The 22,046-nt window shown below is 51.2% G+C and overlaps 1 protein-coding gene across 1 annotated transcript; it reads right to left on the bottom strand.

Annotated features, from left to right (window-relative positions):
- Positions 1–5,597: 5,597 nt before the first annotated feature.
- LOC133118021 (uncharacterized) lies at positions 5,598–18,889 on the bottom strand (the record flags this gene model as incomplete). Its single annotated transcript, XM_061227614.1, has 18 exons — positions 18,397–18,889; positions 15,563–15,769; positions 14,708–14,802; positions 14,350–14,438; positions 13,937–14,120; positions 12,946–13,069; positions 11,980–12,084; positions 11,381–11,435; positions 11,219–11,298; positions 10,659–10,982; positions 9,615–9,706; positions 9,172–9,260; positions 8,758–8,941; positions 7,765–7,888; positions 6,963–7,067; positions 6,363–6,417; positions 6,209–6,288; positions 5,598–5,972 (listed from the first exon to the last, which is right to left on the bottom strand). Coding segments are annotated over exons 1-18 (2,860 nt in total), but the record flags the coding sequence as incomplete, so codon positions are not given.
- Between the last annotated feature and the right edge of the window lie 3,157 nt (positions 18,890–22,046).

Genomic DNA, 22,046 nt, shown 5'->3' with positions numbered 1-22,046 from the left:
GAAAACTCGCGAAATCGCGGACTCGCGAACACTCGCGAAATCGCGAAATCGCGGACTCGCGAACACTTGCGAAATCGCGTACTCGCGTACTCTCAAACACTCGTGAACACTCGCGAAATCGCGAAATCGCGGACTCGCGAACACTCGCGAAATCGCGGACTCGCAAACACTCGCGAAACGGCGGACTCGCGAACACTCGCGAAATGGCGGACTCGCGAACACTCGCGAAATGGCGGACTCGCGAACACTCGCGAAATGGCGGACTCGCGAACACTCGCGAAATGGCGGACTCGCGAACACTCGCGAAATGGCGGACTCGCGAACACTCGCGAAATCGCGGACTCGCGAACACTCGCGAAATGGCGGAGTCGCGAACACTCGCAAAATCGCGGACTCGCGAACACTCGCGAAATCGCGGACTCGCGAACACTCGCGAAATCGCGGACTCGCGTACTCTCAAACACTCGCGAAATCGCGGACTCGCGTACTCTCAAACACTCGCGAAATCGCGGACTCGCGTACTCTGAAACACTCGCAAAATCGCGGACTCGCGAACACTCGCGAAATCTCCTACTCTCGAACACTCGCGAAATCGCGGACTTGCGAAAACTCGCGAAATCGCAGACTCGCGAACACCCGCGAAATCGCGGACTCGCGAAGACTCGCGAAATCGCGGACTCGCGAACACTCGCGAAATCGCGGACTCGCGAACACTCGCGAAATCGCGGACTCGCGAACACTCGCGAAATCGCGGACTCGCTAAAACTCGCGAAATCGCGGACTCGCGAAAACTCGCGGACTCGCGAAAACTCGCGAAATCGCGGACTCGCGAACACTCGCGAAATCGCGGACTCGCGAACACTTGCGAAATCGCGAAATCGCGGACTCTCAAACACTTGCGAAATCGCGTACTCGCGTACTCTCAAACACTCGTGAACACTCGCGAAATCGCGAAATCGCGGACTAGCGAACACTCGCGAAATCGCGGACTCGCGAACACTCGCGAAATCGCGGACTCGCGAAATCGCGGAGTCGCGAACACTCGCGAAATCGCGGACTCGCGAACACTCACGAAATCGCGGACTCGCGAACACTCGCGAAATCGCGGACTCGCGAACACTCGCAAAATCGCGGAGTCGCGAACACTCGCAAAATCGCGGACTCGCGAACACTCGCAAAATCGCGGACTCGCGAACACTCACGAAATCGCGGACTCGCGAACACTTGCGAAATCGCGGACTCGCGAACACACGCGAAATCGCGGACTCGCGAAATCGCGGACTCGCGTACTCTGAAACACTCGCAAAATCGCGGACTTGCGAACACTCGCGAATGCGCGGACTCGCGAACACTCGCGAGTCCGCGCATTCGCGAACACTCGCGAAATCGCGGACTCGCGAACACTCGCGAAATCGCGGACTCGCGAACACTCGCGAACACTCTCGAAATCGCGGACTCGCGAACACTCGCGAAATCGCGGACTCGCGAACACTCGCGAAATCGCGGACTCGCGAACACTCGCGAACACTCTCGAAATCGTGGACTCGCGAACACTCGCGAAATCGCGGACTCGCGAACACTCGCGAAGTCGCGAACACTCGCGAAATCGCGGACTCGCGAACACTCGCGAAATCGCGGACTCGCGAACACTCGCGAAATCGCGGACTCGCGGACTCGCGAACACTCGCGAAATCGCGGACTCGCGAACACTCGCGAAATCGCGGACTCGTGAAATCGCGGACACACGCGAAATCGCGGACTCGCGAACACTTGCGAAATCGCGAAATCGCGGACTCGCGAACACTTGCGAAATCGCGAAATCGCGGACTCGCGAACACTTGCGAAATCGCGTACTCGCGTACTCTCAAACACTCGTGAACACTCGCGAAATCGCGAACACTCGCGAAATCGCGGACTCGCGAACACTCGCGAAATCGCGGACTCGCGAAATCGCGGACTCGCGAACACTCGCGAAATCGCGGACTCGCGAACACTCGCAAAATCGCGGACTCGCGAACTCTCGCACACTCGCGGACTCGCGTACTCTCGAACACTCGCGTACTCTCGAACACTCGCGTACTCTCGAACTCTCGAACACTCGCGGACTCGCGTACTCTCGAACACTCGCGGACTCGGGTACTCTCGAACACTCGCGGACTCGCGTACTCTCGAACACTCGCGGACTCGCGTACTCTCGAACACTCGCGGACTCTCGAACACTCGCGGACTCGCGAACTCTCGAACACTCGCGGACTCGCGTACTCTCGAACAGTCGCGAAATCGCGGACTCGCGAACACTCGCGAAATCGCGGACTCGCGAACACTCGCGAAATCGTGGACTCGCGAACACTTGCGAAATCGCGAAATCGCGGACTCGCGAACACTTGCGAAATCGCGTACTCGCGTACTCTCAAACACTCGTGAACACTCGCGAAATCGCGGACTCGCGAACACTCGCGAAATCGCGGACTCGCGAACACTCGCGAAATCGCGGACTCGCGAACACTCGCGAAATCGCGGACTCGCGAACACTCGCGAAATCGTGGACTCGCGAACACTTGCGAAATCGCGAAATCGCGGACTCGCGAACACTTGCGAAATCGCGTACTCGCGTACTCTCAAACACTCGTGAACACTCGCGAAATCGCGGACTCGCGAACACTCGCGAAATCGCGGACTCGCGAACACTCGCGAAATCGCGGACTCGCGAACACTCGCGAAATCGCGGACTCGCGAACACCCGCGAAATCGCGGACTCGCGAACACTCGCGAAATCGCGGACTCGCGAACACTCGCGAAATCGCGGACTCGCGAACACTCGCGAAATCGCGGACTCGCGAACACTCGCGAAATCGCGGACTCGCGAACACCCGCGAAATCGCGGACTCGCGAACACTCGCGAAATCGCGGACTCGCGAACACTCGCGAAATCGCGGACTCGCGAACACTCGCGAAATCGCGGACTCGCGAACACTCGCGAAATCGTGGACTCGCGAACACTTGCGAAATCGCGAAATCGCGGACTCGCGAACACTTGCGAAATCGCGTACTCGCGTACTCTCAAACACTCGTGAACACTCGCGAAATCGCGGACTCGCGAACACTCGCGAAATCGCGGACTCGCGAACACTCGCGAAATCGCGGACTCGCGAACACTCACGAAATCGCGGACTCGCGAACACTCGCAAAATCGCGGACTCGCGTACTCTCGAACACTAGCGGACTCGCGTACTCTCGAACACTCGCGTACTCTCGAACAGTCGCGAAATCGCGGACTCGCGAACACTCGCGAAATCGCGGACTCGCGAACACTCGCGAAATCGCGGACTCGCGAACACTTGCGAAATCGCGGACTCGCGAACACTCGCGAAGTCGCGAACACTCGCGAAATCGCGAAGTCGCGAACACTCGCGAAGTCGCGAACACTCGCGAAATCGCGGACTCGCGAACACTCGCGAAATCGCGGACTCGCGAACACTCGCGAAATCGCGGACTCGCGAACACTCGCGAAATCGCGGACTCGCGAAATCGCGGACTCGCGAACACTCGCGAAATCGCGGACTCGCGAACACTCGCGAAATCGCGGACTCGCGAAATCGCGGACTCGTGAAATCGCGGACTCGCGAAATCGCGGACTCGCGTACTCTGAAACACTCGCAAAATCGCGGACTCGCGAACACTCGCGAAATCTCGTACTCTCGAACACTCGCGAAATCGCGGACTCGCGAACACTCGCGAAATCGCGGACTCGCGAACACCCGCGAAATCGCGGACTCGCGAACACTCGCGAAATCGCGGACTCGCGAACACTCGCGAAATCGCGGACTCGCGAACACTCGCGAAATCGCGGACTCGCGAACACTCGCGAAATCGCGGACTCGCGAACACTCGCGAAATCGTGGACTCGCGAACACTTGCGAAATCGCGAAATCGCGGACTCGCGAACACTTGCGAAATCGCGTACTCGCGTACTCTCAAACACTCGTGAACACTCGCGAAATCGCGGACTCGCGAACACTCGCGAAATCGCGGACTCGCGAACACTCGCGAAATCGCGGACTCGCGAAATCGCGGACTCGCGAACACTTGCGAAATCGCATACTCGCGAAATCGCGGACTCGCGTACTCTCAAACACTGGCGGACTCGCGTACTCTCAAACACTCACGGACTCGCGTTCTCTCAAACACTCACGGACTCGCGTACTCTGAAACACTCGCGAAATCGCGGACTCGTGAAATCGCGGACTCGCGAACACTCGCGAAATCGCGGACTCGCGAACACTCGCGAATGCGCGGACTCGCGAACACTCGCGAAATCGCGGACTCGCGAACACTCGCGAAATCGCGGACTCGCGAACACTCGCAAAATCGCGGACTCGCAAACACTCGCAAAATCGCGGACTCGCGAACACTCGCGGACTCGCGTACACTCGCGGACTCGCGTACTCTCGAACACTCGCGTACTCTCGAACACTCGCGGACTCTCGAACACTCGCGGACTCGCGTACTCTCGAACACTCGCGGACTCGCGTACTCTCGAACACTCGCGGACTCGCGTACTCTCGAACACTCGCGGACTCGCGTACTCTCGAACACTCGCGGACTCGCGTACTCTCGAACACTCGCGGACTCGCGTACTCTCGAACACTCGCGGACTCGCGTACTCTCGAACAGTCGCGAAATCGCGGACTCGCGAACACTCGCGAAATCGCGGACTCGCGAACACGCGAAATCGCGGACTCGCCAACACTCGCGAAATCGCGGACTCGCCAACACTCGCGAAATCGCGGACTCGCCAACACTCGCGAAATCGCGGACTCGCCAACACACGCGAAATCGCGGACTCGCGAAATCGCGGACTCGCGTACTCTGAAACACTCGCAAAATCGCGGACTTGCGAACACTCGCGAATGCGCGGACTCGCGAACACTCGCGAGTCCGCGCATTCGCGAACACTCGCGAAATCGCGGACTCGCGAAATCGCGGACTCGCGAACACTCGCGAAATCGCGGACTCGCGAACACTCGCGAAATCGCGGACTCGCGAACACTCGCGAAATCGCGGACTCGCGAACACTCCCGAAATCGCGGACTCGCGAACACTCGCGAAATCGCGGACTCGAGATCACTCGCGAAATCGCGGACTCGCGTACTCTCAAACACTCGCGAAATCGCGGACTCGCGTACTCCCAAACACTCGCGAAATCGCGGACTCGCGAACACTCGCGACATCGCGTACTCGCGAACACCCGCGGACTCGCGTACTCTCAATCGCGGACTCGGGAACACTCGCGAAATCGCGGACCCGCGAACACTCGCGAAATCGCGGACTCGCGAACACTCGCGAAATCGCGGACTCGCGAACACTCCCGAAAACGCGGACTCGCGAACACTCGCGAAATCGCGGATGTTCGCGAGTCCGCATGAAAAATTCTCAAAAAAATTATTAATGTTGACAAAATGTTTTTAGTGGAAAATGAAAAAATAGGTAAGCCTGTAGCCGATTGACTAAGATACATGACTAGGACTCGGAAGGTTGGTGGTTCAAGCCCCGGTGTAGCCATGAGAAGATCAGTGCAGCAAGGCCCTTAACCCCACATTGCTCCAGGGGGGATTGGGCCCTGCTTATTCTGATCAACTGTAAGTCACTTTGGATAAAAGCATCAGCTAAATAACAATAACAGTTATAATATTGTATTTTTGTATTCCTGAGACACCGTGTGCCCCTCTGGACAAGAGCATCTGCCAAATGACTGAATAAAAAAGTAGGTACATTTAAGGGGTTCCAGCCGATGAGCTGATGTCTGATGACAGGAGTGAGGAGCTTGGGGAGACAGAGGCTGATGTACGGGTTGTCATACGACTCTGGGAACAAGACTCTCCATTCCTCAAACTTAGACAGAATGTTCCTCACGTCGGAGAAGTCTTCATGAACATCCACAAAGATATTCTCTGCTTCCTTCAGGATCTCATCTGGGATAAAAGACATGTTATTTCAATCAGGTAATACCGTATCCACAGTGAAAATGTATTACACTGCTGCTAATGTATTACACTGCTGTTCTTCACTCAACCCATTGGTCATTTTGGACAGACAAACTAAATCTGTTCCATTACTGCCATGTATTAGCAGATAGCATGTGTGTGCATTAGCAGGCAGCTAGCATGTGTTTTTTGTGGGTCAGGGGAGATTCTGGCCGCATCCACACCTCTCCTCCTACACAGCTCTGCATCCTCCTCAGGGAGAGGCTGATCCCCCTTCGGCAGGCCCTCATCAACACAGCCAGATCTGGGAACAGAGACGCACTGTCCTTGTTCGGCTAAACAGCACAGCACAACACAAGGGGCAATTAGGGTCCATACCTTTGCCCCAGCACCTCTAACTGGGCGTTGTGTGCATGTCCACCTTCCGTTTTATCTGCATGTTAAGAAACCAGCAACAAAAAAAATTACACCATGTAGCCATAAACCCTCCAACAGCCACCTTGTTTATGAAATTATTTCAGTTCCTCTAAGACTGCTTCATCACAAGGCGCCGGCTACATTAACAGGATATTAACATATCTAACCTTCTCTTACAGACCTCCTGTCTTATGGATGGAAGTTGTATGTTGCATGTTTGGGCTTCAGACATTGTAAGTGTAGGGTCAAAATGTACCACTTTATACTCAGTCCCATAGTTAACGATGTGTGGGAGGGGTAACTCAGGACCATAGAGCCGTTATGGGAGCTGCCTGTGCACTTACCCTCTCCCTGCATGTGAACGCTCAGGTTTGCTAACCCTAACCCTAACCCCCTCTCTTCACCTGTTAGATATGCTGCCACAGGACCCTGGGGCTTTTCCCTATTACATTTAGGCCTTGACATATACAAGTTAATTACTATATTCATTATTATTACTGGCATGGCGTCCTGCTATAGCCGGGCTCCTCCCGTGATTTTCCCCATTGGCGAGTTTCGTACCTCGCTTGCGTTTTGGGGGTTCAGTCCTGGTTTTTGGGGGTTCAATCCTGGTTTTTGTCAAAATGTTCTTTGTTTCATCTGTAAAGTGCCTTTCTGACAGGGTCCCTGTAAAAAGCGCGATATAAATAAAACTGAACCCAACAGAAGTTCTGCGCGGTGATGTGGGCCTGGCAAAGGTTTGAGTCAGGGTTGTACTCACAGGATCAGGGCTATGGTTGTTAGGGTGAGTGTCGTTGCTGTTAGGGTTAGTGTTATCAGTGTTATGGTTGTTAGGGTGAGTGTTGTTGTTGTTGTTAGGGTTAGTGTTGTCAGGGATAACCCTGACAACCCTAATAGCCATAACCCAGACAACACAAACCCTAACAATCCTGACACTAACCTTAACAACACTGGTTATTTGGGTTATGGGTAGGGCAGGGTTATAGTTAGGCTTGCGAGGGTTGTGGTCAGGGTTAGTGTTATAGTTGTTAGGGTCAATGTTGTCAGAGTTACCGTTATTGCGGTTGTCAGGGTTACAGTTGTCAGGGCCAGTTACTCACAGGGATATGGTTGTCAGGGTTACGGTTGTCAGGGTTAGTTACTCACAGAGTTATGGTTGTCAGGGCCAGTTACTCACAGAGTTATGGTTGTCAGGGCCAGTTACTCACAGAGTTATGGTTGTCAGGGCTAGTTACTCACAGAGTTATGGTTGTCAGGGCCAGTTACTCACAGAGTTATGGTTGTCAGGGCCAGTTACTCACAGAGTTATGGTTGTCAGGGCTAGTTACTCACAGAGTTATGGTTGTCAGGGCTAGTTACTCACAGGCCTGCAGCTGCAGATGGGTAGACTCCTCCCTCACGGCCTCACGCCTGCGGCCCAGCAGCGCCTCAGCCTGGTCGCTCAGGAGAGTGCACATATCCAGCTCCACGGCATTAATCTCCACCACCTGAGAGACACCCGCAGCTCACAGCTGTCTACATGTGCTCACTAGAGCAGTGACATCACTGAACCCATTGTAGTAATGTACCACATCTTAGAGTTAATATACTTTTTATTAACATATATTACTTTTTTATTTTAATTTACATGCATCTCCTATAGTGCATGTTTAGGTAAAATTTTGCCTATATCTGTTTTCAGGGTGCTAAAGCTTTTCTGCACCATGCAGGGTGAGGGTTATACCATTTCCAAATAGCTAATACTAAAATTAACATAAACAACATTTTTTCCAGATTTTTCCCTTTTTCTCCCAATTTGGTAGCCAATTGTACCTCGTCTGATTCAATTGGAGGTAGTCGTATTAGATGTACCGCCCATACCCAGTCCCTCGGCGGCCCGAATGAGAGCGACACGCCTTCTTCAAGCCGTCTCGTCTCGTGCCCGTTGCTGTGATTCCGAGGCGCCCGAGGTGCTTATTGTGCGGCGATCTAATAACCCTGCCAAGTCCCTCCCTCTGGAGCAGCGAGCCAATTATTGCTGCCCCACGGCCAAACTTGGCTTTTGGCAGGACCCAGAATCGAACCCCGGTCCCCGGTGTGCAACTGCAGCAAACTGCAACCGCAAGTCTGCTGCGTCTTAGCCTGTTGCGCCACCGCGGCTCCCAAAACATACTTGTTTTGATACATTTTGATCAAAATGTTTGTATAACTGGCCACATCAGCACATTATCTAAATGTGTGTGATTAGTCTGGACAGTTATGCCTTGATGTCTGAAACACTGGTCACATGACTAAAGTCAGATGCTCAGGAGTGTCTACAGGCCTGAAGGAGTGCACAGCGCTAATGCTAGTTTACTCCATGGACCATGGTTCTGACCTTCTCCCCCAGACACTGCAGTAGGTTCTGGCTGTACAGCCGCATGCGCTTGTAGAAGCTGTGCTGCTCCTGAGGGGATCCGTTCTCCAGCTGGTCCAGGGCAGCCCGCGCACTCTCCATCTCCTGCTGGATCCTCCGCAACTCCATCGCCCTGCCCCTGTGCACCTGCCCCAGTGCACCCAGCCTGCAGGGGGAGCCCCTCACTGCTCTCTAAATCACTCAGACCTGTTACCCATTTCACCATCAAACCCCCCCTGCCCCCAACTCATTCAGACCTGTTCACCATCAAACCCCGCCCCCCGCCCTGCCCCGCCCCGCCCCCAACTCACTCAGACCTGTTACACATTTCACCATCAAACCCAACCACCCCCCCCCACCAAGCACACAATGTCACTGCTAATTACTGGGACTTACTTTGCACTGACTCTCTTTTTTACAATGTCGATACTGATTTGTGGAAGAGATGCAGGAATATCACATTTCTTCGTCGCTCTCACAGTCTCCTAGGAAGAGTTATTGGCAGCATGTTGAGGACACGGATACAACCCCCCCCCCCCCCCCCCCCCCATCTACCACATCTACCACCCCACATACAACAACCCCCCCCCCATCTACCACCCTACATACAACAACCCCCCCATCTACAACAACCCCCCCCCCATCTACCACCCCACATAGAACAACACCCCCCATCTACAACAACCCCCCATCTACCACCCCACATACAACAACCCGCGCCCATCTACCACCCCACATTGCTTGTTCATTTCAGTCATTTATCCATTTTAATTGATAATGGTGATAATGGTGTCCATTAAACCAGATCAGCAAAAGATATAAAAGACTAGCTGCTGTACCTTGAACATCTTGACTCCTTTTCTGATTTGCTGTTCCTCCCACAGAGTCTGGTCTTCGTCTCCCTGACTGCCCATTCCGTCATCCTCACTGTCTCCGGATATCAGAAAAGGGGGCGGGGGAAATCAGGAGGGAGGACTAAGGTAAGGTTTGAAAAGTTTGCTCTTTTTACTCGCGAACGCTCGCGAAATCGCGGAGTCGGGAACACTCGCGAAATCGCGGACCCGCGAACACTCGCGAAATCGCGGACTCGCGAACACTCGCGAAATCGCGGACTCGCGAACACTCCCGAAATCGCGGACTCGCGAACACTCGCGAAATCGCGGACTCGCGAACACTCGCGAAATCGCGGATGTTCGCGAGTCCGCATGAAAAATTCTCAAAAAAATTATTAATGTTGAAAAAATGTTTTTCCGTGGAAAATGAAAAAATAGGTAAAACTATAGTCTTATGAGTAAAACATGAAAAATTCTCAAAAAAATATTAATGTTGAAAAAATGTTTTTAGTGGAAAATGAAAAAATAGGTAAAACTATAGTCTTGAGTAAAACATGAAAAATTCTCAAAATTATTAATGTTGAAAAAAATGTTTAGTGGAAAATGAAAAAATACGTAAAACTATAGTCTCATGACTAAAACATGAAAAATTCTCAAAAAAATTATTAATGTTGAAAAAATGTTTTTCCGTGGAAAATGAAAAAATACGTAAAACTATAGTCTCATGACTAAAACATGAAAAATTCTCAAAAAAATTATTAATGTTGAAAAAATGTTTTAGTGGAAAATGAAAAAATACATGAGACTATAGTTTTATGCCTAAAACATGAAAAATGTTCAAAAAAAATTTTATGTTGAAAAAATGTTTTTAGTGGAAAATGAAAAAATAGGTAAGCCTGTAGCCAATTGACTAAGATACATGACTAGGACTCGGAAGGTTGGTGGTTCAAGCCCCGGTGTAGCCATGATAAGATCAGTGCAGCAAGGCCCTTAACCCCACATTGCTCCAGGGGGATTGGGCCCTGCTTATTCTGATCAACTGTAAGTCACTTTGGATAAAAGCATCAGCTAAATAACAATAACAGTTATAATATTGTATTTTTGTATTCCTGAGACACCGTGTGCCCCTCTGGACAAGAGCATCTGCCAAATGACTGAATAAAAAAGTAGGTACATTTAAGGGGTTCCAGCCGATGAGCTGATGTCTGATGACAGGAGTGAGGAGCTTGGGGAGACAGAGGCTGATGTACGCGTTGTCATACGACTCTGGGAACAAGACTCTCCATTCCTCAAACTTAGACAGAATGTTCCTCACGTCGGAGAAGTCTTCATGAACATCCACAAAGATATTCTCTGCTTCCTTCAGGATCTCATCTGGGATAAAAGACATGTTATTTCAATCAGGTAATACCGTATCCACAGTGAAAATGTATTACACTGCTGCTAATGTATTACACTGCTGTTCTTCACTCAACCCATTGGTCATTTTGGACAGACAAACTAAATATGTTCCATTACTGCCATGTATTAGCAGATAGCATGTGTGTGCATTAGCAGGCAGCTAGCATGTGTTTTTTGTGGGTCAGGGGAGATTCTGGCCGCATCCACACCTCTCCTCCTACACAGCTCTGCATCCTCCTCAGGGAGAGGCTGATCCCCCTTCGGCAGGCCCTCATCAACACAGCCAGATCTGGGAACAGAGACGCACTGTCCTTGTTCGGCTAAACAGCACAGCATCAGAAAGCAACACAAGGGGCAATTAGGGTCCATACCTTTGCCCCAGCACCTCTAACTGGGCGTTGTGTGCATGTCCACCTTCCGTTTTATCTGCATGTTAAGAAACCAGCAACAAAAAAATTACACCATGTAGCCATAAACCCTCCAACAGCCACCTTGTTTATGAAATTATTTCAGTTCCTCTAAGACTGCTTCATCACAAGGCGCCGGCTACATTAACAGGATATTAACATATCTAACCTTCTCTTACAGACCTCCTGTCTTATGGATGGAAGTTGTATGTTGCATGTTTGGGCTTCAGACATTGTAAGTGTAGGGTCAAAATGTACCACTTTATACTCAGTCCCATAGTTAATGATGTGTGGGAGGGGTAACTCAGGACCATAGAGCCGTTATGGGAGCTGCCTGTGCACTTACCCTCTCCCTGCATGTGAACGCTCAGGTTTGCTAACCCTAACCCTAACCCCCTCTCTTCACCTGTTAGATATGCTGCCACAGCACCCTGGGGCTTTTCCCTATTACATTTAGGCCTTGACATATACAAGTTAATTACTATATTCATTATTATTACTGGCATGGCGTCCTGCTATAGCCGGGCTCCTCCCGTGATTTTCCCCATTGGCGAGTTTTGTACCTCGCTTGCGTTTTGGGGGTTCAGTCCTGGTTTTTGGGGGTTCAATCCTGGTTTTTGTCAAAATGTTCTTTGTTTCATCTGTAAAGTGCCTTTCTGACAGGGTCCCTGTAAAAAGCGCGATATAAATAAAACTGAACCCAACAGAAGTTCTGCGCGGTGATGTGGGCCTGGCAAAGGTTTGAGTCAGGGTTGTACTCACAGGATCAGGGCTATGGTTGTTAGGGTGAGTGTCGTTGCTGTTAGGGTTAGTGTTATCAGTGTTATGGTTGTTAGGGTGAGTGTTGTTGTTGTTAGGGTTAGTGTTATCAGCGTTATGGTTGTTAGGGTGAGTGTTGTTGTTGTTGTTAGGGTTAGTGTTGTCAGGGATAACCCTGACAACCCTAATAGCCATAACCCAGACAACACAAACCCTAACAATCCTGACACTAACCTTAACAACACTGGTTATTTGGGTTATGGGTAGGGCAGGGTTATAGTTAGGCTTGCGGTCAGGGTTAGTGTTATAGTTGTTAGGGTCAATGTTGTCAGAGTTACGGTTATTGCGGTTGTCAGGGTTACAGTTGTCAGGGCCAGTTACTCACAGGGATATGGTTGTCAGGGTTACGGTTGTCAGGGTTAGTTACTCACAGAGTTATGGTTGTCAGGGCTAGTTACTCACAGAGTTATGGTTGTCAGGGCTAGTTACTCACAGAGTTATGGTTGTCAGGGCTAGTTACTCACAGAGTTATGGTTGTCAGGGCTAGTTACTCACAGAGTTATGGTTGTCAGGGCCAGTTACTCACAGAGTTATGGTTGTCAGGGCTAGTTACTCAGAGTTATGGTTGTCAGGGCCAGTTACTCACAGAGCTATGGTTGTCAGGGCCAGTTACTCACAGAGTTATGGTTGTCAGGGCCAGTTACTCACAGAGTTATGGTTGTCAGGGCCAGTTACTCACAGAGTTATGGTTGTCAGGGCTAGTTACTCACAGGCCTGCAGCTGCAGATGGGTAGACTCCTCCCTCACGGCCTCACGCCTGCGGCCCAGCAGCGCCTCAGCCTGGTCGCTCAGGAGAGTGCACATATCCAGCTCCATGGCATTAATCTCCACCACCTGAGAGACACCCGCAGCTCACAGCTGTCTACATGTGCTCACTAGAGCAGTGACATCACTGAACCCATTGTAGTAATGTACCACATCTTAGAGTCAATATACTTTCTTTTAACACATATTACTTTTTTATTTTAATTTACATGCATCTCCTATAGTGCATGTTTAGGTAAAGTTTTGCCTATATCTGTTTTCAGGGTGCTAAAGCTTTTCTGCACCATGCAGGGTGAGGGTTATACCATTTCCAAATAGCTAATACTAAAATTAACATAAAACATACTTTTTTTTTTAAATACTTTTTTTCCAGATTTGGTAGCCAATTGTACCTCGTCTGATTCAATTGGAGGTAGTCGTATTAGATGTACCGCCCATACCCAGTCCCTCGGCGGCCCGAATGAGAGCGACACGCCTTCTTCAAGCCGTCTCGTCTCGTGCCCGTTGCTGTGATTCCGAGGCGCCCAAGGTGCTTATTGTGCGGCGATCTAATAACCCTGCCAAGTCCCTCCCTCTGGAGCAGCGAGCCAATTATTGCTGCCCCATGGCCAAACTTGGCTTTTGGCAGGACCCAGAATCGAACCCCGGTCCCCGGTGTGCAACTGCAGCAAACTGCAACTGCAAGTCTGCTGCGTCTTAGCCTGTTGCGCCACCGCGGCTCCCAAAACATACTTGTTTTGATACATTTTGATCAAAATGTTTGTATAACTGGCCACATCAGCACATTATCTCAATGTGTGTGATTAGTCTGGACAGTTATGCCTTGATGTCTGAAACACTGGTCACATGACTAAAGTCAGATGCTCAGGAGTGTCTACAGGCCTGAAGGAGTGCACAGCGCTAATGCTAGTTTACTCCATGGACCATGGTTCTGACCTTCTCCCCCAGACACTGCAGGAGGTTCTGGCTGTACAGCCGCATGCGCTTGTAGAAGCTGTGCTGCTCCTGAGGGGATCCGTTCTCCAGCTGGTCCAGGGCAGCCCGCGCACTCTCCATCTCCTGCTGGATCCTCCGCAACTCCATCGCCCTGCCCCTGTGCACCTGCCCCAGTGCACCCAGCCTGCAGGGGGAGCCCCTCACTGCTCTCTAAATCACTCAGACCTGTTACCCATTTCACCATCAAACCCCCCCTGCCCCCAACTCATTCAGACCTGTTCACCATCAAACCCCCCCCCCCCCCCCCGCCCTGCCCCGCCCCCAACTCACTCAGACCTGTTACACATTTCACCATCAAACCCAACCCCCCCCCCCCCCCACACACAATGTCACTGCTAATTACTGGGACTTACTTTGCACTGACTCTCTTTTTTACAATGTCGATACTGATTTGTGGAAGAGATGCAGGAAGATCACATTTCTTCGTCGCTCTCACAGTCTCCTAGGAAGAGTTATTGGCAGCATGTTGAGGACACGGATACAACCTCCCCCCCCCCCCCCCCATCTACCACATCTACCACCCCACATACAACAACCCCCCCCCCCCATCTACAACAACCCCCCATCTACCACCCCACATACAACAACCCGCCCATCTACCACCCCACATTGCTTGTTCATTTCAGTCATTTATCCATTTTAATTGATAATGGTGATAATGGTGTCCATTAAACCAGATCAGCAAAAGATATAAAAGACTAGCTGCTGTACCTTGAACATCTTGACTCCTTTTCTGATTTGCTGTTCCTCCCACAGAGTCTGGTCTTCGTCTCCCTGACTGCCCATTCCGTCATCCTCACTGTCTCCTGCACACACAGGCACACATTTTTTTACATTTACATTTTAGTCATTTGGCACAACAAGGTTCTTCCGCAAGTCAAAGCATCACATCCATAACTAGGAAAAGTGCTGTTTTAAACATATAGTCATCAGAAGTGCAATTCTTTTTTTTTTGGGGGGGGGGGGGGGGAGGGGGGTTAGACAAGAGGGATAGGGATATCAGAAAAGGGGGCGGGGGAAATCAGGAGGCAGGACTAAGGTAAAGTTTGAAAAGGTGTGATTTTAGTCTGCGTCGAAATAGGGGGAGGGATTCTGCTGTCCTGACAGTGGTAGGCAAGTCATTCCACCACTGAGGAACCAGAACGGAAAACAGGCCACACACAGAGTCCATCCACACACACACAGTTCAGCCACACACACACACACAGAGTTCAGCCACACACACACACACAGAGTTAAGCCACACACAGAATTAAGCCACACACACACAATTCAGCCACATGCACAGAATTAAGCCACACACACATACAGATTTCAGCCACACATATACACACACACACACACACACACACACACACACACACAGTTCAGTCTCTGTTATGCACATTGGCAAAAGGAATCACCAGATTATCACTTTAAATGTAAAACACCATGTCTCTTTGAAATATTACAAATCCCAGAAATACTGAGGGAACCATTGTCAATATAAATAATGCATTTACCCAGCACATTTCCCGATTAGTACCAATAATGGACACAGCCTTACAATACCATTTTGAAACTTACTCATCTCCTCAGCAATCCTCTGTCTAAGGGTCTTGAGCTTTGGAGCAAACTGGATTTGTTGGTCATGGTCATCATCATCATCATCATCACTGTCCCTCTCTGACCCCTGCTCCTGCCCAGGCTCCAGGGGGAGGTACTCTCTCTGTGCTCTGGCTGCTCTCCTCTGCTTCACTGCAGCATAGATCTGCTGGGGGTCAGGCACAGCACCTGCATGGAGCAAAAAGGTTAACAACTTTACACAGTGGCTAGTAGATGCCCACATTTTAGCTGGTGCTGAGACGGGTGCGTGGGGGTTGGACCCAAAATGCACGACTCAGAAACAATAGTAATATAAAGACCCCTCAGGGCTTTATTCGGGACGAATCCCAGGAGAGTAGTCAACACAAGCAAAGTCCATACACGTAGAGCCAGCCAAACAAAAAGTAAACAAACAAAAAGCACGGTGCCGAGGGAAGAGGCAAATTCGTAGTCGGTAAACGTGCAGGGAGGTCCGGTAGCAGGAGAGCTGTCAGCGGGGCTGAAGTACAGGCGGACGGCAGGCAGAGTCGTAGTCGAGGGCGATGCGGAAGTCGAAACCATAAAACAATCAGCGAGGCAAAAGTACAAAGACGGTAGGCGAGGACGTGGTCAAAAACAAGCGGTGGTCAACAAAACAGAAATCAATAAACTATGGTCGGTAAACAGGCTTGGATCGTAACGTGTAATCAATAATAGAAATGCTCAAGAGTTGCTTTGGAGTTCAAGAGGCAGACAATTTCGCGAAGAACCGTTGCGCGACTGGGCTATAAATGCGGGTGTAGACAGGTGTAGACAATTAGTTAGAGCGTAGCAAGGAAATGGAAAACAGGTGCGATGGATGACAAGTTTAACAAGGAGATTAGTAATCGTTAGTAATAAACCTATCCTGCCCTAGCATTAGTAAATTAGTAAATGACATGCACGAGAAACGTAAGGTAACATGAACACATGATTAGTCTTGTTAGTTTCTACCCAATCCTGATCTAGCGTTAGTCGTTTTAGTAAATAGACAAATGGAAATAATTAGGGAGTGAATGACAGAAGGAGCGAGAGAGAAAAGGCGGAACGCAAGGTTTGCGGAAAGACATGTAAAAGTGTATGCATAAACAACGACCAGTTAACGTAACAATAAACATAAATCAAAACATAATACAAAACGAAACTAAGACGATAACCATTCAACATAACAAGGTAATATAATCCTAACGAAACATAACTAGACATGACGAGAAAATAAATCGTAACAAGAAATAAACTAAACAACATGACGAACCTAGACTAACATAATACATGATAAGACACTACGTGACTAAGACAACATGAATAAACATAAAACATGGCGAGACTGACCTGAAACGTGACAGGACCCCCCCCTTAACGACCGACTCCTGGCGGTCCTTGGAATTTATCAGGGTGGTCACGATGGAAGTCTCTGATGAGCGATTTGTCCAGAATGAGACTGGGAGCGACCCAGGAACGCTCCTCAGGGCCATAGCCCTCCCAGTCAACCAAGTATTGCACACCACGGCCCCTCTTACGAATGTTCAAAAGCTCTTTCACAGTGAATGCAGGGTGGTTATCAATGATGCGGGGGGGAGGGGGTGGGGGATCGGGGGGACAAATGGGGTGAGAGGATACAGGCTTAATACATGAAACGTGGAATGTGGGGTGAATTTTAAGTGAAGCAGGGAGTGACAGTTTAACAGAGGATGGGTTAATAATGCTGTGGATCTTAAAGGGACCAATGAAGCGGGGTTGCAGTTTGTGAGAGGTGGCTTGGAGGGGAATGTCCTTAGTGGACAGCCAAACGGAGTCACCTGGTTTGTAGGCTGGAGCTGGTGTGCGGTGTCGATCCGCGAAGAGCCGATTACGGTCTGCCGTGCGTAAAAGCGCGGCCTTGGCATCCCTCCAGATCTTAGCGCAGCGCTTCATGTGGGTGGCGAGGGAGGGAACGGCGATCTCGGCCTCCTGGTCAGGAAACAGTGGAGGTTGGTAGCCAAGAGAGATCTGGAAGGGAGATTTTCCGGTAGCGGCGCAGGGCAGGGTGTTGTGCGCATACTCCACCCAGGTGAGCATCTTGCTCTATGAAGCCGGATTCTGGTTAGAGACACAACGAAGTGCGGCTCCCAAATCCTGGTTGGCCCTCTCGGTTTGCCCATTGGACTGGGGGTGATAGCCGGATGAGAGGCTGGCCGTGGCACCGAGGGCCAGGCAGAAGGCTTTCCACACTTGGGAAATGAATTGTGGGCCCCGGTCGGATACAATGTCTGAGGGGATTCCGTGGATGCGGAACACCTCCTTTATCAGTACGTCCGCGGTCTCTTGGGAGGTGGGTAATCCAGGTAGGGGGATGAAGTGGGCTGCCTTGCTAAAACGATCCACTACGGTGAGGATGGTGGTGTTACCTTCGGAAGGGGGAAGTCCGGTAACAAAGTCCACCCCAATGTGGCTCCAGGGTCGGCTGGGCACGGGCAGCGGTTGGAGTAGACCAGCAGGGGCTTGGTGGGAGGCCTTGCTTCTGGCGCAGGTGGTGCAAGCCTTGATGAAGCGCCTGGTGTCAGGGATCATGGAGCTCCACCAGAACTTTCGTTTAAGCACCGCCAAGGTGCGGGTAAAGCCGGGATGGCAGGACAGGAGGGACGAGTGAGCCCATTGGAGCACCGGTGTCCGGGCAGCAGAGGGAACGTAGAGACGTGTTCCCGGGTTGGACCTGGGATCGGGTTCCTCCCGTAGAGCCCTCTGGATCACCGCCTCAATCTTCCAGGTTACGGAAGCAACGATGCAGGAACCCGGGAGGATGTTCTCAGGCGCCTCACGCTCAGGACAGGTGTCGAATTGTCGGGACAGGGCATCTGGTTTGACATTCTTAGACCCCGGGCGGTACGTGAGAGTGAAGTTGAACCTTCCGAAGAACAACGCCCATCTAGCTTGGCGTGAGTTCAGTCTCTTGGCCGTCTGGAGGTATGCCAAGTTCTTATGGTCGGTCCAGACGATAAAAGACTTCTCAGATCCCTCCAGCCAGTGCCTCCACTCCTCCAGAGCCAATTTGACTGCTAAAAGCTCTCGGTTCCCTACGTCATAATTTCTCTCTGCTGGTGAGAGCTTCTTGGAGAGGAAGGCGCAAGGGTGCAGCCGATTGTCAGAGGAAGAAACTTGCGAAAGCACGGCTCCCACCCCAGTGTTGGAAGCATCAGTCTCCACCACAAACTGGCGAGTGCGATCGGGGTGCACCAGGATAGGAGCGGAGGAGAAGAGTCTCTTAATCTTGACGAATGCCCCCTCCGCCTCGGGACCCCAACGGAAAGGCATGGCAGTAGACGTGAGCTTGGTGAGGGGGGAGACCACTTGACTGTAGGATCTAATAAATCTGCGGTAAAAGTTGGCGAATCTGAAGAAGCGTTGAAGTTGTTTCCTAGTGGAAGGCGTAGGCCAGTCAGTGACCGCCTGAATCTTCTTGGGATCCGCCCTGATCTGTCCCCTCTCCAGGATGAAGCCCAGGAACTCGACCGTGTCTGTGTGGAAGACACACTTCTCCGCCTTAATGAACAGTTTGTTCTCCAACAGTCTCTGGAGAACTTGCCTGACGTGTGTTTCATGTTCCTTGGCATTGGTGGAGTAGATAAGGATGTCGTCCAGGTAAACAAATACGTAGCGGCCCAGTAAGTCCCGAAGAACATCATTCACTAGTGCCTGGAAAACGGCAGGTGCATTGGTGAGGCCGAATGGCATGACCAGGTACTCAAAGTGTCCAAGGGAGGTATTGAAGGCGGTCTTCCACTCATCACCCTCTCGGATACGAACCAGGTGGTAGGCATTGCGTAGGTCCAACTTGGTGAAAATGGTGGCATCATGTAGGGGATGAAAGGCAGAGTCCATCAAGGGCAGAGGGTATTTGTTCTTTACCGTAATGTTGTTTAGCTCTCTGTAGTCAATGCAGGGACGCAAGGAGCCATCCTTCTTTTGTACGAAGAAGAATCCGGCGCCCACAGGTGAGGAGGATGGGCGAATCAGTCCATTGGCTAGGCAGTCCCGGATGTATTTCTCCATGGACTCCCTTTCAGGTCTGGAGACATTGTATAGCCGGCTTGAGGGGAGTGTGGAACCGGGTAGCAGCTCGATGGCGCAGTCGTAGGGTCGATGAGGGGGAAGCGTCTGTGCCTGTGTCTTGGAGAAGACCGTGCCAAGGTCATGGTAAGGGGTGGGCACCTTCTCCAGGGTGGGCTTGGGGATCTGTGGTGGGTTGGGTGCACCCTCTGCTGGTGCAGGAGCGGATTGAAGACAGGATTGGTGACACTCATGACTCCAGGCTTGAATCAGGCATGAACTCCAGTCAATGGTGGGGTTGTGTCTCTGGAGCCAGGGTAATCCCAAAATGAGCTGATCATTAGGGGACCTGATGACGCGGAACTGAATCATCTCATGATGGTTCCCAGAAATGATCAGTTGGATGGGTTTGGTGATGTGCGTCATGCGGCAAAAGGTCTTTCCATCCAAAGACCGAGCATTCTCGGGATGGGGTAGTGGGAGGGTGGGGATGTCCAGTTCCATGGCCATTCTTTCATCGATGAGGTTAGCGTCAGCTCCGGAATCCACCAACGCATTAACCTGGATAGTTCTGTCGGGGAGAATCAACATAGCAGAAAGTGAGGGACGGTGGTCGTTCCTGGCAGACCCTTCATGTCTGTCGAGCGCTCTTACCTCGACAGATCTCTTGGATCGGAAGGTGCACTGAACCTGGGTGTGTCCCAGCCTCCCACAATAGAAACAGGAACCGGTAGCTCTCCGACGTGCCCGTTCCTCGGTTGAGATCTTCATACCGGCACGGGACAGGTCCATGGGTTCGAGTCCTTCGGTTTGATTCTCCTCAGGTCGGGAACTTGGAACTCGCCTGGGGTATGGCTGGCCGGGTGGGGCCAGTCTCTCAGTCCGGCGTTGTCTGGAACGGTTGTCCAAACGGATGGTGGCACGGACGAGTGGGTCGAACTCAGTAATAGGTTCCAGTCGCGCCAACTCGTCCTGGAGAGTTTCACTCAGGCTGGCCAGGAACAGGTTAGCCAACGCTGCATCATTCCAGCTGGTGGCTGCCGCGAGAGTACGGAACTCGATAGAATGGTCCGCCGCAGTTTTCCTGCCTTGGCGAAGGGCGATCAGACGTTGGGATGGCTCTTGGTCACTGGATGCATGCACCTTGCGGATCTCCTCGGCAAACTCCGGGTACCGGGGAGGGAATGAACCCCCGGACCACACAGCTGTCGCCCAGTCCAAGGCTCTCCCCTTGAGTAATCCCATCACGTAGCCGATCCGGCGGTCATCGCTGTTGTAGGTCTGAGGTTGCTGCCTGAACACAAAGTCGCACTGGAGCAGGAACGCCTTACATCTCTCCGGTTCTCCGCCGAACCTCTCCGGGGGGGGTTGTTGTGGCTCCCGGAATTGCCAGGTTCCCATGGGGTGGGAGGGTAGAGGTGCAGGCAGGTTGGCAGGTTCCTCCAGTGGGTGTGGCTGGACCGCGATGGCGAGTCTTCTCATCTCTGCACACAGCTCACGAATCTCCAGACGAAGTTCGGAGATTCCTTGCGAGTGTTGCTGGACAATGGCGCCTTGTTCCTGGAGTGCGTAGAACATGGCGGTTGAGTCAGCCGGGTCCATGTTGGCGAAATTGTTCTGAGACGGGTGCGTGGGGGTTGGACCCAAAATGCACGACTCAGAAACAATAGTAATATAAAGACCCCTCAGGGCTTTATTCGGGACGAATCCCAGGAGAGTAGTCAACACAAGCAAAGTCCATACACGTAGAGCCAGCCAAACAAAAAGTAAACAAACAAAAAGCACGGTGCCGAGGGAAGAGGCAAATTCGTATTCGGTAAACGTGCAGGGAGGTCCGGTAGCAGGAGAGCTGTCAGCGGGGCTGAAGTACAGGCGGACGGCAGGCAGAGTCGTAGTTGAGGGCGATGCGGAAGTCGAAACCATAAAACAATCAGCGAGGCAAAAGTACAAAGACGGTAGGCGAGGACGTGGTCAAAAACAAGCGGTGGTCAACAAAACAGAAATCAATAGAACATGCAAACTCCGCACAGAGAGGCCCCGGCCGACGGGGATTCGAACCCAGGACTTCCTTGCTGTGAGGCGGCAGTGCTACCCACTGCACCATCTGTGCCACCATGAAATAAACAATACCAAAATAATTATTCTGAATCCAAAATAATATATAAATCAATAGAATCTTATTTACATATTAACATAACCATTACAACAGTTTATTCAGGCTCTAACACTAAATATGTGGTTTCAAACACAACCTAAATCTAGTACACATGGTAAGTAGGACAAGTTAGTGCCAAGACAAATACAAATGCTTCCACAGTTGTATTAACAAGCTGGTGTACCTAATACTGAGTATACAATAAGTTAATTAAGACATGCAAGGTTAAATTCATAATTACAGCTAATAAAAAAATGGTATGTCATA

Source organism: Conger conger, chromosome 18, assembly GCF_963514075.1.
Source record: "Conger conger chromosome 18, fConCon1.1, whole genome shotgun sequence".
NCBI classification, from domain to species: Eukaryota; Metazoa; Chordata; class Actinopteri; order Anguilliformes; family Congridae; genus Conger; species Conger conger.
The sequence above is the reverse complement of the archived record's forward strand: the minus strand, read 5'-3'. Positions and strand labels throughout refer to the sequence as shown.